This window comes from Plecotus auritus (genome assembly GCF_963455305.1).
Source record: "Plecotus auritus genome assembly, chromosome: 1".
Lineage (NCBI taxonomy): Eukaryota > Metazoa > Chordata > Mammalia > Chiroptera > Vespertilionidae > Plecotus > Plecotus auritus.
The window spans coordinates 28,420,927-28,438,634 of record NC_137770.1 but is presented as its reverse complement, the minus strand read 5'-3'; the positions used below and the strand labels follow the sequence as shown (position 1 = coordinate 28,438,634).

At 41.1% G+C, this 17,708-nt stretch overlaps 1 protein-coding gene across 12 annotated transcripts in view; it reads left to right on the top strand.

Annotated features, from left to right (window-relative positions):
• Window positions 1–17,708, top strand: part of RGS6 (regulator of G protein signaling 6) — a 495,409-nt gene that overhangs the window by 17,557 nt on the left and 460,144 nt on the right. For all 12 annotated transcript variants that reach the window (XM_080664882.1, XM_080664872.1, XM_080664873.1 and 9 more), the window contains exon 2: window positions 9,197–9,300. In XM_080664882.1, coding sequence (XP_080521008.1) covers window positions 9,217–9,300 — 84 coding nt within the window. In that variant the 5' untranslated portion in view covers window positions 9,197–9,216. The remainder of the gene's footprint in view (window positions 1–9,196; window positions 9,301–17,708) is intronic.

Here is a 17,708-nt window from a genome sequence, read left to right as displayed (position 1 = left end):
TGGTAGGAAAACATTTTAGATCTGGTGGGAAGTATTAACTAAGTTATTTAAAGTTTGTGCTCATGAATTTAAAATGCCACTAGTCAGCCTGGTTGTGTGATTCCTCTTTACCCCTGCCTCACTCCACCCCAAAGTGTTCACTTGCTTGGATGTGATCTTGGATATTCAGATATTGTGTGGCTATTGTATGGTGGATACTCAGGTTCTGTCAATATTGGGGATCTGCCAGGAAATATGACACAGAAAGGGGGGGGGGATGAAGTTGAGGATATTTGCAAGGGAGCGATTGAGTGATTATAATGATGGAGCCAGTGAGAGAAGAAAAAGCTAAAAAAGTTGTAGGTTGAAGGACTAAATAAGTTTGGAGAATGTTTGCAGTGAATGTAGAGTAGCTGAGCTGTAAAGAGGGAAGGTGGACAGAGTGGGCGATCTGAGTGGTCCAGGCACTGGAGATGATGAGGTTCAGCATGTGGCCGTGCGAGACAGTGGCTGGGGAGGAGGCATGGAGGAAAAGATTCAGGAACTAAAAAGGATGGAGAAACCAGCTTGTCAGTTAGGTCTTTGATTCTGATGTTACAGTCACTGAGGTTGACTAAGAAAGAGGTGGAGAACCGAAACCTGAATCTTTAGGAAATGAAAGGACATAAGAGGAGGGAGGGGGTACACAGAAGTGAGGATGGGTAGGAGGTGGATAGTCTGAGGATCTGAGTGTCAAAAGAACAAGGATTTGGGTAGGAACATGGTAGGGACATCATTTAAAACAGCAATGGACAACGAGGAGGATGCTTACCTTCCATCCTGGTCTTTATATATGGGGTGAGGGATTGGCAGGGTCTGAGGGTGTCCAGGACAATGTGGAGTTCAGAGCCCCGGGAAGAGGAGACTCCTGGGTGGACCTGAGCTTCAAGCAGTGATGGTGTTAACAGGACTGGGGGGCACATCACATGGCCAAACACATCCTGTTGTGTGAAGAACTTTCTACTCCCTCCTAGCTTAATTTTTAGGATTACTGTTTAATATAGGAAATGCAAAAATATTTTTCTTTATGAGAAGTTTTGGTAGATTAGTTTGTTTAGTCATGGAGCTGTGGCAACCCAGAGAGGGTTGTATTTATATATATGTCTTTTTAAAAATCTTTGTTGTTGAAAGTATTACATATGTCCCTATTTTCCCCCACTGACCTCTCCCCCCTATATATATAGGTTTCCTCCTATATATGTGTCTTAAGATAGGATTGATATGGGCAAGTCAACTTCACTGAGATACGAGGAAGTAGACGGAGGGAACTGCAAAGTGGATGAGGACCTACTGTGTATCGAATGTACTATGTGCAGTAGTATCTAGTACTAAGTACTTTATATATAGTATATAGGTGCTAAGTGTTTTATATTTAGGTATATACTTAAATTTCATATAAATTTACACAATTTTGTTTTAAATACTCTATATAGCTGATTTCACTGGAGACCAAGACTGACACATTGCAAGTCTGTGGGCATTGAAGTCAGCGCTGAGCTTGAATTTTAGTTTTCTGGCTGACAAGCTGTGTTACTTTGGGCGAGTTACCTATGTGGTGGAGCCTCAATTTTCTCACCTGTAGAGTAGGAATAACACCCACTTGTTACAGTTGCCGTGAAGCTTTACCTGAGTGATTCTGAGCAGCCAGGCTGAGAACCAGGGAAGCAGGGCGATTAGTGTTGCCTTTTCTGGATGAGGAAATCAAGTCTCAGGCTAAAGAAGCATAGCAGTAAGTTGCTCGTGCACACAGCACTGAAGTGGCAAGGCCAGGATTGAGAGCCAGTTCTTCGATCCCATGACCCTGGCTTTATCCATTAGAGTGAGTTTTTGCCTGAATACAAGGGAAGTTAAAGGAGCCCAGCTTAGCACGGCTGTGACATGGGAAGGGATGGAGGGATCAGGTGAAGAGAAGGCAGGCTCCATGGAATCTAGGTCAATGGTTCCAAAGCTTTCCTGTGCTTCCAAATCACCCGGGGAACGTTTAAATCATAAATCTCTAGGGACCACCCTAGACCAGTGGTTGGCAAACTCATTAGTCAACAGAGCCAAATATCAACAGTACAACGATTGAAATTTCTTTTGAGAGCCGAAAACCAACTTCTGTGCATGGGCCACGAAGTTTCAATCGCACTGTATGCGCATGCCCGCACGTGGTATTTTGTGGAAGAGCCACACTCAAGGGGCCAAAGAACTGCATGTGGCTCGCGAGCTGCAGTTTGCCGACCACTGCCCTAGACCAAACAAATCAGAGTTTCTAGAACAGCCCTGGCTGGGAAATTAAGTTGGTTAGAGCATTGTTCTGATACACCAAGGTTGCAGGTTTAATTTCCAATCAGGGCACGTACAAGAAGCAACCAATGAATGCATAATGAATTGATTTTTTTTTCTCTCTCTCTCTCTCTCATCAATTAATAATAATAATAATAATCTATATATGTAAAAGCCTAAGCGATCGTTAAGACCAAACGACCGGAACGACCAAAACGACTGGTTGACCAGTCACTACGATGCACACTGGCCACCAGGGGGCAGATGGTCAACACAGGAGTTGCCCCCTGGTGGTCAGTGTGCCACAGCCGCTCTCCTGTGGCTGGCCAACCTCCCACGGTCCCTCCCCCTGTCCCTCCCCCTGGCTGGCAGGCCCTGATTGGCCCAACCCTGATTGGGACTGGGCAAGATGGTCCCAATTGGCCCTGATCGGTGGCCAGGCCTAGGGACCCCACCCGTGCACGAATTTCGTGCACTGGGCCTCTAGTAATAATAAAAGACTTTCTGGAGCATGGGAACCAGGAACATGTGTCTTTAGAATCTCCCCCAGGTGATTTTGAGTCTGCTAGTCAGGTTCAGATCCTTGATCAGTTTTTGGGAACCACGGAATTCTAACTGAAGACCTGAGTGATTAAGCATTTATATCTCAGCAAAATACTGGGTACCTAGCATTGCCATCAAAGTTGGCCCCTGGGCATTGAGCTCTGTCACCTTGTTTTCAGATCTTTAGTGAATACCTGAAACAGACACTTGATCTGTCGTTGATCATCTGAGGCTGGAGCATATAGGAAATGTCAGGTTAGCAGACTCTGCTATAACAGGAAGAGTTATTTGTTCTTTATACCTGTTTTCTTCCTTCTTTCCCCTTGAGGTTCCTGCCCACTCAGTCAGATTAGAACTATATAAACAAGCTTGTACTACTGAGATAGCACACGTCTAGTAAATTATTTTTTTCTGAAGAGCTTAACATTGCCTATGTCAGAAAAAGATCCATTGGGTTTTAATGGGCCGAGGCAAACAATATGAATTTGATATAACATGGAGGAGAGGCAATAACATCCACAGGACTCTTATTTGGCAGCATAAATGTTCAGACTATATTACAGCCAGCATGTGATTACCTCTCCTACAAGACATTTTCCTGCATAGAGTTGTGAGGACTGGGCACTAAGAGTGGCAGGAGTGACATCTTAAGGTTTTCAGCTGCATGTGACAATGATTTTTGTGGCATTGTGGTATAATTATAGAGGTCCACCCCGGCTTCCTCTCCTATGCACCCAGGTAGAATACGTGAGGATGGGGGAAGGGCTTTTCCAGTCATTCTGGAGCAAGTGGCCTGGGGATTTCATTTGGCCAAACACTGGCACAGAACAAAACTGCTAGTCAGTTGCTACCTTCATTTTTTTTTTTTTTTGCTAAGGAATTTACATGACTTATTTTATTCTTCAAAAGCAACCCTGCAGAGTAGAAGGTTCTCATCTTCCAGGTGAAGAGCTGGAAGTTGAGGATGGGGGATTCAATTGCCAAAGGCCCACAGCAGCCTTAGTGTGGCCAGAGCTGAGATGCAGTTCATGGTCTGACTGCAAATGCCATTCCTTTTCCATATCCTTGGGTCTTGCCTACCTGCTCTGCCCGGCATTGTTATCTGCTGGACCCTAACCTTAGCTTGCTCCAGAGAAGCTGCCATTACAAAGGAAAACAGCTGGCATTTGTCATAACTAAGAGCTACACATGCAATATAAATTTGGAGTAAATTGCAGTCCCAATTTTCAAAAGATGTGCTAATCAGCGCTTGAATCAGAGATGCTCAATTGTTCTCTTATTCAAAGGGGATCTCTTCACTATACTTCCCACTCTCCCACATGTCTTTCATGGATTCCAAAAGTGGGTTCCTGAGTTCAGGGCTGATCCCTATCCATATACCCTGGGGAGAGTCATGTGTGATTCCATACCTAGGGCTTTGTTGATAAAGAGCCCTCTTTGCTGGGCAGTTTTAATGGCTTGCCATCTAGGTGAGTGTTCCCGAAGGAGTTCACTGCATCTTGGCAGAGTCTTATCAGTTCCATTATTCATTCAAAAATATTTGAGTACCACCTGTGTGCCAGGCCCTGTTCTAGATGCCAGGGATACAGGGTGAACCCCATCGACAGAGATTCCACTCAGTAGAACTGGCTTTCTCAGAGAGGAGACCTCTAATAAACAAGGAAACAAAGTCATGACTCCAGACAGGTGGGAATCCCTATTATTTCACTCTCCACATTTGGCTCTTCTCCCACGTAATCTCCTTGAGATCAGATCACCTTCATGTGTTCTTTTTCTTCTTGAGCATCTATACTTCTGGGTCTTTAGATGTCCATGCCTATGTCATCACCTAGGTTCAAGTGTCCTCTTCTGCCTTCCCTAGACTCCCGTTCATCCTGCTCTGATCTCAGTGGCCACCTCCTCCTGCTCTGTTATAACTGAACACCCACACATTACAATGTCCCACTTTCGTGGGCATGTCTGTCACCCCTGCTGGACTCTGAACACTTTCATGAGAGCACTTGTGTCTGATTTATCTTTCTATCTCTAGGGCCTAGCACCAAGCCTTGGGAGTGGATGCTCAGTGTTTGCTCCAAGAATAAATGTTGTCTTGTGGCACCTAGTGGTGGGCGGTGGTATTACAGGAATTGCTTCAGGGGGAGGCATGCTAAGGCTGGGAAGGAAAGCTTACCCCCAGTTCTGTGATTTTTGAGAAGCTTGGCATGAGCACTGTCACGAATAGAGGAGTTGGGCTAGCATATAGGCAGTGGTGATGGAAGAGAGGTAGCGTGGAACATTCTGGTGAGTCTTTGAAGGAAATTTAGAAATTGGAAGTTCTGAGTTCTAGGTCAGAACTGGAGGGAATACTAAGAATGCTGGGTTTTATAGTCAATGTCCAGTTGGGGTGCAGAGAAGCCGTGGCTTAACCTGATTCCAACAGCTAGTTAGTTGCAGACTAGGTAGAGGAACCAGGCCTCCCAGTTCAGAAGGCTTTCCGCTATGCCAGCGGGACAGGTTTGTGACAGATGAGGAAACAAAGGCACAGAGAGGTAAAGTAACTTGCCCCAGATCGCACAGCTAGTGAATGGTGGAGCCTGGACCCAGACATAGATCTGTCTGATGACACAGGCCAGCTTGTAACCACGAAACTATCTTGTCTCTTCTTGGAGAGTCTATTGAAATGTAGTCATGTTTTCAGAAAAACATTCACTTTCTTCAAATATTAAAACCAAAGTCCCTGAATTATTTACTATGTGTATATACATGTAGTATATGTAAATAACATGAAGAAGGTTTTGTTTTCCTCTACCACTAAATTTAAAATATTCCTATTTCTATTGTACTTCATTTAAAAATAAATATTTTATACCGCATTGTAATGAGTGAGAATCTATTCCTTTAATTTCATGAACACCAGCTTTATAGTCAATGAATTTAATCAGAATATCCTTACCTATGCAGGTTTTGCACTCAGCTCTCTCTAACAACTGTTGACATAGGGACTAGAATGTATTTTAGAAATGATATTTTATACCAGTAGACACAGAAAAGGTAAATGGCTAGCTTGAGTTTCAAAATGAGTAGATGGAAGAGTCAAAATAGAAGCCTTTCTGTTACATACTAGACTCACTGGAATTCCTAACCGCATTCCCTTAGCAGTTCAGATCCTGGGACATCAGCCTGCTTTAACACAGAGAAATGTTTCTGTGGGGAGGGGGGGGGGCAGGGAGGAGAGTCAGGGAAAGGCAAAGGGAGGGCTGACATGATTATTTCTAGGTCATTTCCAACCTTACTGTTAAACACAGTTTTCTAGGTGGAAGACAATATACACATTAAAAGTGTTCATTTTAAAATAAAGCAATAGGAGCCCCAAATGACTCTGTTACATAGACAAATGAGCATACATAAATGGACTCAAATTTTGTTTTTCATGCTCAGTCATATTCTGTATTTTAAGGCAAGTAAGTAGTTATTTATAAATAAACAGTGTGTCCATTTAACTTTCAAAGCCACTGATTAGCATAATAATCAGTGTTTCCATGTAGTACTATATTCATAGAAATACTGATATTGCAGTGGATAGAGATAATGGAATGGTGCTCTTGATCTCTTCATGTAATCTAGCTTTTAAAACGCATCCTAATTCATAAATGTTGAAGAAAGCAATCAACATCATTCAAATGGGATATCTTGGGTAATTAAATTCTTAGCATAAATTACAAATTCCTGTCTCTTCCCCCTTTTTTTGCCCAAATTAATTTTTATTGAATAACCTTTGGCACCAACTTATTTTATAATAAAATGTTTCCTGAGGTGTTTTTTCTTTTACATTGTAATGGCCTTTTCTGTGGAGTATGGTATTTATAAAAGTTTCTTTGATGAAAAGCTTATGAATTTTGTGCAAATAACCCAGGCAGGCTCTTAGATCAGAGATAACATTTGTATAGGACTTTTATGGCTTTATAGGATACTTTTATACTCATTTATTTGACCCTTACCTATGAGTAGTCAGTGGAAGTCACATTTTACTGATGAGAGCAACGTAGAGGAAGGTGCCTTGGCATGGTTCTAGCTACACAGCAGATGTTAAACATGTACATTTTAAAAGAAAATTAACAAAGGAACCCAACACCCAACAGGTTATTGGACTTGCTCGAGGTCACCCAGCAAATACAACGTTATGCCAAGAACTGAACTTGCTTCTTTACTCAAAAAGTCCCTATGTTGTCCTTGTCTCACTGCTATCTTCTCAGATGTTTTAAAAGGTCAAATTAAAAACATTCATTTTTCTTAATTGAGGTGAAATTCACAAATGCACGATTCTTATTTTAAACTGTAATAGCCTCTCTCCTGTCATCACTGCCTTTTTCACAGCCCATTTCCTGTATTCATAACAATGCTTATAAAATTAACCATTTTAAAGCATACATCTCAGAGGCACTTAGAATGTTCACAGTGTTCTACAGCCATCAGCTCTATCTAGTTGAAAACTGTTTTGATCATCTCCAAAGGAGACCTTATTTCCGTTAAGCAGTCACCCCAATCTCTCCTCTCTACAGCTGCTGGTATCTACCAATCTGCTTTCTGTCTCTATAGATTTCTCTATTATATATACTTTGTGTCAATGGAATCCTACAATATGTCATTGTCTTAGTCCAGTGGTCGGCAAACTCATTAGTCAACAGAGCCAAATATCAACAGTACAACGATTGAAATTTCTTTTGAGAGCCATATTTTTTTTTTAATATTTTATTGATTTTTTACAGAGAGGAAGGAAGAGGGATAGAGAGTTAGAAACATCGATGAGAGAGAAACATTGATCAGCTGCCTCCTGCACACCCGCTACTGGGGACATGCCCGCAACCAAGGTACATGCCCTTGACCGGAATCGAACCTGGGACCTTTCAGTCCGCAGGCCGACGCTCTATCCACTGAGCCAAACCGGTTTCGGCGAGAGCCATATTTTTTAAACTTAAACTATATAGGTAGGTACATTGTTATTAACTTAATTAGGTTACTCCTAAGCTGGCCTTTGCTAAAAATTCAAGGGGCCGAAGAGCCGCATGTGGCTCGCGAGCCACAGTTTGCCGACCACTGTCTTAGTCCATTCAGGCTGCTATAATAGAATGCCATTGACTGGATAGCTGATAAACAACAGAAATTTACTTCTCACAGTTCTAGAGACTGGAAAGTCCAAGATCAAGACATGGGGGCAGATTTGGTGTCTTGTGAGGGCCTGTTTCTTGGTTCATAAAAGAGCTCTCCGGAACCTCTTTTATCATGGCACTCATCACTTTCCAAAGGTCCTACCTCCTAATACTATTACATTGGGGATTAGGATTTCAACATGTGAATTTTGAGGGGACAAAAACCTTCAGTCAATTGCAGTGATCTTTTGTATCTAGCTTCTTTCATTTAGCATAATGCTTTCAAGATTAATCTGTGTTGTAGCATGTGTCAGTGCTTTATTACTTTTTATGGCTGAATTATATTCCATTGTAGGGATAGGCCCGTGGTCGGCAAATTGCGGCTCGTGAGCCACATGTGGCTCTTTGGCCCCTTGAGTGTGGCTCTTCCACAAAATACCACGACCTGGGCAAGTCTATTTTGAAGAAGTGGCATTAGAAGAAGTTTAAGTTTAAAAAATTTGGCTCTCAAAAGAAATTTCAGTCGTTGTACTGTTGATATTTGGCTCTGTTGACTAATGAGTTTGCCGACCACTGGGATAGGCCATATTTCATTTATCCATTCATCAGTTGATGGACATTGAGTTATTTCCATATTTTGGCAATAGCACTGATATGAGCATTCATGTTTGAGTGTTTGAATACCTGTTTTCAGTTCTTAGCAATGGAATTGTCAGGTTATATGCAATTCTATGTTTAATTTTTGAGGAACCACCAAATGTTTTCCAATTCCTATCAATAATGTACAAGGGTACCAATTTACCCATGTCCTTTCCAGTGATTGTTATTTGAGGTTTTGTTTTTATTATTGTAACCTTTCTCGTGGGTATGAAGCAGTATCTCCTTGTGGTTTTGATTTGCATTTCCCTGATAAAATATTCATATTTTAATGCATGGAATTAATCATAGAATGAGTTTGTAAAAAAATCAACATCAAAATGAGTGGTTTCATTCATCTTCAGGAGATTACTTAAGACTGGCATATGATTACCCCTCAGGTGCACAGTTCTGGGCTGAAAAATAAAGAATATGTTGCTTTGGAATTAGAAGGATGTATGTGGACAGTAAGTCCACAATCATATAATTTCTTACATCATGCTTTGTTTTCATGCCACCTGCCCCAAGACATGGTTATTTGCATTGCAAAGCTCTCTTTATATAATTCTTGCATGTCTTAATGACCTGTTAATTTATTTTCGCAGTGTGAGTGAAGACATCCAGGATGGCTCAGGGATCCGGGGAGCAAAGAGCAGTGGCGACTGCTGATCCAGAGGACAGTTCTCCAAATATGATAGTCTACCGCAAAGTAAGGCATCTGGTTAAATGCTGTGATGCTGGCTGTGTTGTGTGTGTGTTTGTGTTCTGTGTAGGGTTGACCAATGGTTGACAGCTCGACACATGTTTTCTGCCTGAACTGCCTCGACTGTTTGCTTCTCATATCTGATTCTCCAATTCTAAAATTCAAGGCAGTTAGATTTTGTCATACTTGGTATTGAATACTTGGGAAAATATTATGTGATTTTGTTTTCTTTAAACTCAAAGATCACCTGTGTAATAAGATGAAGACATATTCCCCTTTGGTATAAAACCCTTACTGTAACATTGATTACCTGAATGTTCTTTGAACTGATAGTACGTATAAGAACTGGTCTAGGTGCTATGGGAAACACTGAGGTACATATGTATTAGATGTTTACAGTTGGTGAGAGATATACAAGTAACTGTAATAGAGTCTAAGCATTCATTTCCAAAAGAGAAGTGCAGATAGATTGTTATATAATTGCAGTGGAGGGGGAGATCACTTCCAGCCTCAGAGGTCAGGGATGGGCTGTGAAGAAATGGTCTTTGAACTCAATTTTAAAGGATGGGTAAGATTGCTTATTTGGCAAGAAGGTCATTCCAGATGGTGAGATGTGCTCTGCAAAGGCAAAGAGCTGGAGAAAGGGAACAGCCACCAGAATTGGTTAGCTTGGGCATAGGATGAATTACTAGATGTAAACGGAGGTACGATTTTGGGAAGACAGGCTGGATGGAGCCAGGTTTTTAGCATGTGGAATCATAGGCAATTTAATCATAGAAAACTTGTGGGCCGGGAGTTGTAAAATCAGCATCTGTTTGGGATTATGAGTCTTGCCCCCATGTGGCAAATGCATTGTAATCAGGGTAGATTGCAGGCTCCAGGAGGGATATTTCTGTGTCTGTGAGAAAGGTACGGAGGACACTAATCTAGCAGGGGACATGCCCTTCGGAATTGAGCAGGACTGAGCAGAGGGTTTAAAAAGTCAGAATTAAAAATGACTTGGAAACGACATGAATATGGAATCAGGAGGTGAATAGTGAATTAGAGATGACTGGGTTTTTTGACCTTGGGTTATAGAAAGACATTGGTGTTATTAATTCAAATAGAGACAGTTGGAAGGATACATTTTAAAGGAAGGAAATATAGCACATAACTTTTATTTGTGTGCATACTGAATTTAAGGAAATAACTGCTTCTTATATGCCTTTTTAATGTTTGTTTGTGACAATTTAACCTAACTATATTACATTTTAAGAAAAATGAGCTAATGTTCATTCATTTCACTAAATATTTGACTTGTCTTCTGGGTTCTATGTATTCTGTAAGACTCTGTGTTCGATCTCTGGTCATCATATGGGCAGTGTTGAACTAGATATTTCTGGATGATCAGTATGGTGAATTTTTCTCTTTTCTGAGTAAAAATAGAACTCCCAAACTGCTCCTGCTTCCAGTCTCAAATTCCTTAATTCTTTGCTTTGCAAGAGACTGCTTTGATGACCTGTTTCTGAGAGAGATGCTTATTAAGTTGTGGTAAAGAAAAGATAATTTAACCGGGCTAGCCAATTAGAGAGCCATACAGAATAATGGAAAGATTTTTATTCATCATTACCTTCTTAACCCCCCAAACAGAGAAACCCTATGCCAGGCTTACAGGAACATGGGGTTTGGAGTCAGACCTGGGTTAAAGTTGCAACTTCGCCACTTCTTAGAGGTGTGACCTTGAGTCACTTTTGTAATTTCTGTGAGCTTCAGTTTCTTCATTTATAAAAAGAAGAAAGATAACTTGGGAAGAAGGCTAGTACCTAGTGGGGTTATTGTGAAGATTCATTTAAACAGAGTAAATAAGGCATCTGACATCCTGCTTGGCCTGGAGGTGGTCCATAATGATTGCTTCTTTTTCTTTTATCTTTAGGTCTTTTTAGAGAGAGAGAGTAACACTGGAGAGGAAATAATTTATAAAATGTGTAAATGTTGATGCTGTTAATAAATTGACCAATGTACGTTCATACAGTGAGTTGCTTTTTTAAGACACAAGAAAACATTACAAATATATTTAGTTTATTTAGGAGATTGCAAATCAATGGATTATTAAAGGTTAATAGGAAATATAAAGGCCATGCCATTCAAACACCTTTCCCCTGGAATGTTTGCTGTTACGTGGAAGTGAAAATGTTCTACAAGTTTGTGGGAACTTAGTTTTTACTTTTTATGCAGTAGTAGGGGACTCTTCTTTTTGTTTGTTTAATTTAGAAACTAAGTTGTTAATTGCTGTAGTTCTTTAAAGAAATGATCACTAGTCATTAGTTTTCTATCTTGAAAATATACCTTGCTTCCTCATGACACACTCGTGGGTGGGAGGTATGTATGTGTTCATGTTATTTGATATATTAGTTAATTGCTATAAAAGGGATATTGGACCTGTTCAATCTGTTAGAAAGAAGATACACTTATTGCCAGTGTGGGTCCAGGATCTGGAATCATTTAAACCTAGTTAAGTTAAGCCATGGTTGTGTTGGAAACATGGGCTATTCATCTAGTTCTCTACTCTCAGTGCTGTAGACTGTTGGCTATGGCCAACACTTACCTACTGCTAGACTCTCTCTTCCAGGTGTAGCTAAAGATTGATCCCTGAAATCAAGGTCAATTCAAACATTTACTATGGACGTCCTCTGTGTAACAACCTATTCGAGGTTGTAGCTATAAAACCGGACCTTTATGTAAAGGTCTACAACAAAAATTTACATTTAAAAAACTGTGCAAACAGTGCTTTCATTTTATTTTCTCTCCCTTGTTTGTTGTCTCTTCCTCTTGTCAGACATTTCCAGTGTGAAATTTTTGGTTGGATTGTGTTGTGTTGATTCAGATGCTGACATTTAAAAAGCCAAGTCTAGAGAAATGGAGCTTTTGGGTAAACTTCCGCGTATTAAGCAGGATGATTATGTCCATAATGTTGCTGTGACTTTTAAATGCCATTTGGGATGGTGACCTTCTGACACATGAGTAATGATGGGTGGGTTCCTTAGGCTCACACATTTCAGAACACTCTTCGTTTTCTTTTCATGTTTTCTATGTCATTAACCGTAAGAAGTTGTACTTTTCCAAGGCATGATTTATATATTGACTTAAACAGACTTTCTAATTTAGTTTTTCATCCTTCATATTCACATTTTGGATTAAAGGTGTGTATGAAAAATGGATCGGTGCCATTAAAAATCTATTTAAAAGAAGAGCTTAATTATTCACTAAGCCGCCTGGACCTATTAACCTTTTTTATATTCCTGGGTCCAAAAGATCTCGGGTCATTGAATTGCCCAATGTAGTGATGATATCTGAACCTGGCTGTATATTAGATCATTTATAAAAATTATAAAAATGCTGATCCTTAAAAGACTCCCCCTCCAAAGATAGGTCTGAGCTGGGTCCTAGGAATCTGAGTTTTAAAATGTTGGAGCTATCTCAAAAAATTAAAAAAATGGAATTGCCTTATGACTCAGCGATTCTACTTCTGGGAACATATATGAAGAAACTAAAAGCACTAATTCAAAAGAGTATATGCACCCCTATGTTCATTGCAGAGTTATTTATAATAGCCAAAATTTGAAAACAGCCCAAGTGCCCCTCAGTAGATGAGAGGATAAAAAAGATGTGGTACATTTACACTATGGAATATTATGTATGCAGTTGTAAGAAAGAAAGATCTCTTACCTTTGAGACAGCATGGAGGGACCTGGAGAGTATTATACTAAGTAAAATAAGCCAGTCAGAGAAAGACAAGTATCACATGTTCTCACTTACATGTGAAATCTAATGAATAAAATAAACTGATGAACAAACTAGATCCAGAGACATAGAAGCATGGAACAGACTGACAAATCTCAGAGGGAAAGAGGGGTGTGAAAGAGATTAATCAAAGGATTTATGTAATGAATATATCATAACCCATGGACAAAGACAACGGTGTGGTGAAGGCCTGGGGGTGGGGTGGGGTGGACAGGTGCAGGGAAGAGGGGGTTAATGGGGGGAAAAGGGGGACATCTGTAATACTTTCAACAATAGAAATAAATTTAAAAATAATAAAAAATAATTTTAAAAAAGGAAGAAAAATGTAATAATTTAACATTCAATAGGTGAAGTCTCTTCTTGGTGATGTCATGTTTGGTTTACTAATAACATTTCAGGTATTTGTTCAGTTATCCTTCTGCAGTACCGATCGTATGGCAGAGAGCAGCAATGTTCAACTAGCAGCACAGGATATGTCAGTAATATATCGTGTCACAAATGATTTAGGAGGTTTAGAGGAAGAAGAAAAAGCCAGTGTTCTTGTGTATCAAAGGGGTCGTTAAATAGCATGCCATTGTTAGCTTCTGGTGATTAACTCCTCATCTTCTAGAATCTGGGTCTCACCTTAGTGTTGCTCTAATAGCCCAAGGTCACTTCCCCTAATGATCTAGGACCCTTGAAGTCCTGGACAGAGATTGGGTTAGGCTTAATTCCAGAAAGTAAATGTAGCACTATTTTAGTTACAAAGGCAGCAGTATGCACCCTAGTCTGGAAGAGGCAGGGGTGGGGAGAAAGCTGGGAATGGGGCATTATTCTGGAATTCATAAAAGGCGCTTGTAGAGGCCAGCACAAGCGAGTCAGGGAACCTGCAGATCCTGCTGACCAAGGCAGGATGAAAATGAGAAACTCATTAGCAAATCTAAATTGAGTGTCATTTGTCAGCCAGACACTGTTAGAGGCTAGGAATGCAAGACGGGGGCTATTCCCTGAATGAACCCATAGGCCAGGGGGGCAGAGATGGGTACTTAGACAGTTGCAGTACTTGTAAAGACCAGAATTGTAAAGGTCTGGGAGGAGACAGAAGGGTGATGAGGTCCATATCCGGAGAGAGAATGGTGATGTCATGGAAGACATCCAGAGGGTTTGGCACCTGCTTTAATTCTTGAAATATGATTAGAATTAACCTGGCAGAGAAGGAAAGAAGAACTGAAGGAGGCAGGAGGACCAGCACTTGTAGAGGGACAGAGCTGTGATGTGGTATGCTGAGTTCTGGAAGCTTTAAGTAGCTGTTTTCATGGAGCTGGGTTTCTGTGATGAAGGGTTGAGAAATAGCTCTGGATGGGCAGCTTAGGGTCAGATCATGAAAACCTTGTACATCAGGCAAAGAGTTTGGATGTTGTACAGGTATCTTCCCTCCATGCCTCCACACCCTGTGCTCAGCCCCTCTATGTGCTGCTTGCATGTGGACATGTACCCGGCTTCTGTGACCTCTGACTTTCAGTTGAATTTGGCCAGTAGAAGCCTAGGGAGAGATGGGAAGGAGGAAAAGGCAAAGTTGGGGTATTTCCCCCCCCCTGGTTCCCTCTCTGCAAGGTCTTGCACTAGCTGTGTCCCTTGACTGAAGGTCATTGCTCCTCTCAAGGTAGAATGCTCTCCTCTTCTGGGTCCTGATACCCCTTTTCCCTACTCATCTTCGTGGTCCTTGGGGTGGTTCCAGTTTGTATTAGTAATCTATCTATCGGCAACAATTTACCACCCCCCCACCCCAAACTCAACGGCTTGCATACATTTATATGTCCTGGTTTCTGTGGGGGCAGTAATCCTAGTGCACATTAGGTGGGTCCTCTGGTTCAAGGTCTCTCACAAGGCCACAGTCACAATGTGGGCTGAGATTGCAGATTCATCTGAAGCCTCAGTTGGGAAAAAGGTCCAATTCCAAGCTCCCTCATGTGGTTACTGGATGGATTCAGTTCCTCGAGTGCTGTTGGAAGGATCACCTCAGTTTCTCACTGGCTGTTGGCCAAAGCCTACTCACAGTTCCTTGCCACATGTGCCTCTCCCTAGGGCAGCTCATGCGTGAAAGCTTTTTTCATCAGAATGAGCCAGAGAGAGGAGGCAGAGGGGGTGGGGATTGGTAGTGGGAGTCTCACTATTTCATAACCTAATGTTGGACATAGCATCTCATCCCTTTGTTAGGAGCAAACCACTAGGTCCATCCCCAGGGTAGGGGTTTATGTAAGGGCATGAGGACAGGAGGTAGAGCTCTCTATGGGCCACTCTAGAAGCCATGTACCACACAGTTCTACTTCCTGAGCATTCCCCTATGCTCCCCTATACCCTTTAGATTGAAGAACCTTTATATTTGGTCCTTATTGAAATAAACTTTCCTTGAATTGTCCTATATTATGTGTGCCATCTGTTTACTGATAAGGCTGTGACTCATATCGGTATTATTCCAGAAGCAAGAAGAAACCATTGAGACCCTGTTTTTCTTCACTAGGAAATTTTCCAGGAAAGGATTTGAAGCAGGAGATAGAGAATGGGAATATGGAGGGATGGTGTAAGGGAAATGATAGGATTGTAGGCAGAAGGATAGTTTAGCAATTTTCCAGGAATTTAGGTGAGGAAAAAGTGACGTCCAAACCAGAGGCAGTGGTAATGGAGGAGCGATGTGTTGGAGGGATGGTTGTGTTACAGAAAACCGGAGAAGAACCAAACAATGCTTAGAGAGATGGAGTTACATTTATTATAATTATTATGTGCAGGCCCAGTGGAAAATGTCTCTCAAATTCTGGGCAAAGTCACACAGGAAGTTTCCGGTATTTATATGTTTTTTCCTTCTTTGTCTCCCAAATAAGGGTTTTTTGGATTCCCTTTGCAAGTTCTTAAAGGACCCTATGTGCTGAGGCTTTGAGACCTCAACCAAAGGCTTGGCCTGGCGCCAGCACTGATAACTTCATCTGGGGATGGTTTACGGCCTCTATGGAACAGGGAGTAGTCTTATTTCCTTATTATTTAAGCAAGCAAGCATTTACAGAAGCCAAAACAGCAGGATTAAAATTTTAAACAGCAGTTTTTATGTAAGATGGATGCTTCAGTTGGAAGGTAGGATCAACAGGACTTGGTTACAGATAAGATGTAGGGAGGATCTGAAGTTAACAAGAACGAACAAAGAATTTTGTTGATCCCAAGAGACCTTTAACAGTTCCCAGGCGTAACCTTTTTACTAGGTTACGCCTGGGAACTGTTAAAGGTCTCTTGGGATCAACAAAATTTTGAACCAAATACTAACTGTAGAACCGGATGGCCTGCCCCTCTTCGCCTTGTATGTAGATAAATCAAGATTTTCATGGGAAAACTTGTAATTGGACCAGGATATCTAGGTATTTATTGGGGCTGTGCCTTTGGTTCACTTTTGGCCATGCACAGGTTGTTTCTGCGTGTAGTCCAGTTCTGTCATTTGCAAAGTGAGAGGTTAGCCAGGCCGGGCGATCCCATAAATATTTCAGTTCTAACATTCTAGGTATTCCATTACCTAAAATAAAGAAATGAACATTTTTTATTATCTGTTTATTCTTTCATAGCCTCCTTTGCTTATTTTCTGCCTTTATAATTTTCTTTAAATAATTAACCCAAGCAAAACTTGCAAAATAGGTGAGTCAGTATGTTTCAAACAAGTGCATTTTGGTCTTGAACATTTAGGGTTTTCTTCCATTCTTCTCTTTTTTGAAACATTAAATAAAATTCTCAAGATTGAACTTGAGAGAGTGTTCTGGGTAACGAATTTAATTGTTCAACCTGCATTTTCAGATTCATTTCATTAATTATTTTGAAGGTTTTTTTTTTTTTTTTTTTATTGCCGTAGGAAAAAACTGTTCTGTTTTCTTTTTCCCTGAGGATTAGGCTTGCCAAGGGGAAAATTCCCTGTTCTGTTATCTTGGTTGGCAGGAGACAAGAGAACAGGCAAGTTCTAGACCAGTGGTATCAGTGTCCACCGACGATAGGGATGCTATTTGTAGGGTGGGGAATATACCACCGTGTGGTTTTATGATGTGTTAACATGAGTATAACTTTCTAATTTAAAAATGGCTTAAGGCTTTTTTTTTTCATTTCATTTCAGAGTCTAAGATTTTGCATTTTAGCAGACAGTTTATTGACACTCGTGTGTACTTACACTATGGAGAACATGAATGGCCGCAGAGTCCAATTTCTCAGTAGTTTGAACAAGAAAAATGAAAAGCTAATAGATAGCAGTGATTGGAAAATGAACATGCTAAAATCATTGGGGGGATAGGAGCATTATATTTTAAAAATCTGTCAATAAAAACTGGAAATGGACAAATTTTTTTGGTCAGCGTTTCTACTTCTAAAAAGTTATTACAATAAGGGAATGAAAAAACACACAAAGACAGAAATCTATATATATAAAAAACCAGCGACCGGAGCGCCAGAATGAACAGAATGACCAGAACGACCGGTTGCTATGATGCTCACTTGTGGCCTAGCCAACCGGCCCGATTGGGGGCGGGGCCAGCTGGCCAACCGCCTGTGCCCCCTCCCCCTGGCCGGCCCTGTCCCCAATTGGCCCCCACCACCCCCATCGGGGGCAGGGCTAGCCAGCCAACCACCCGTGG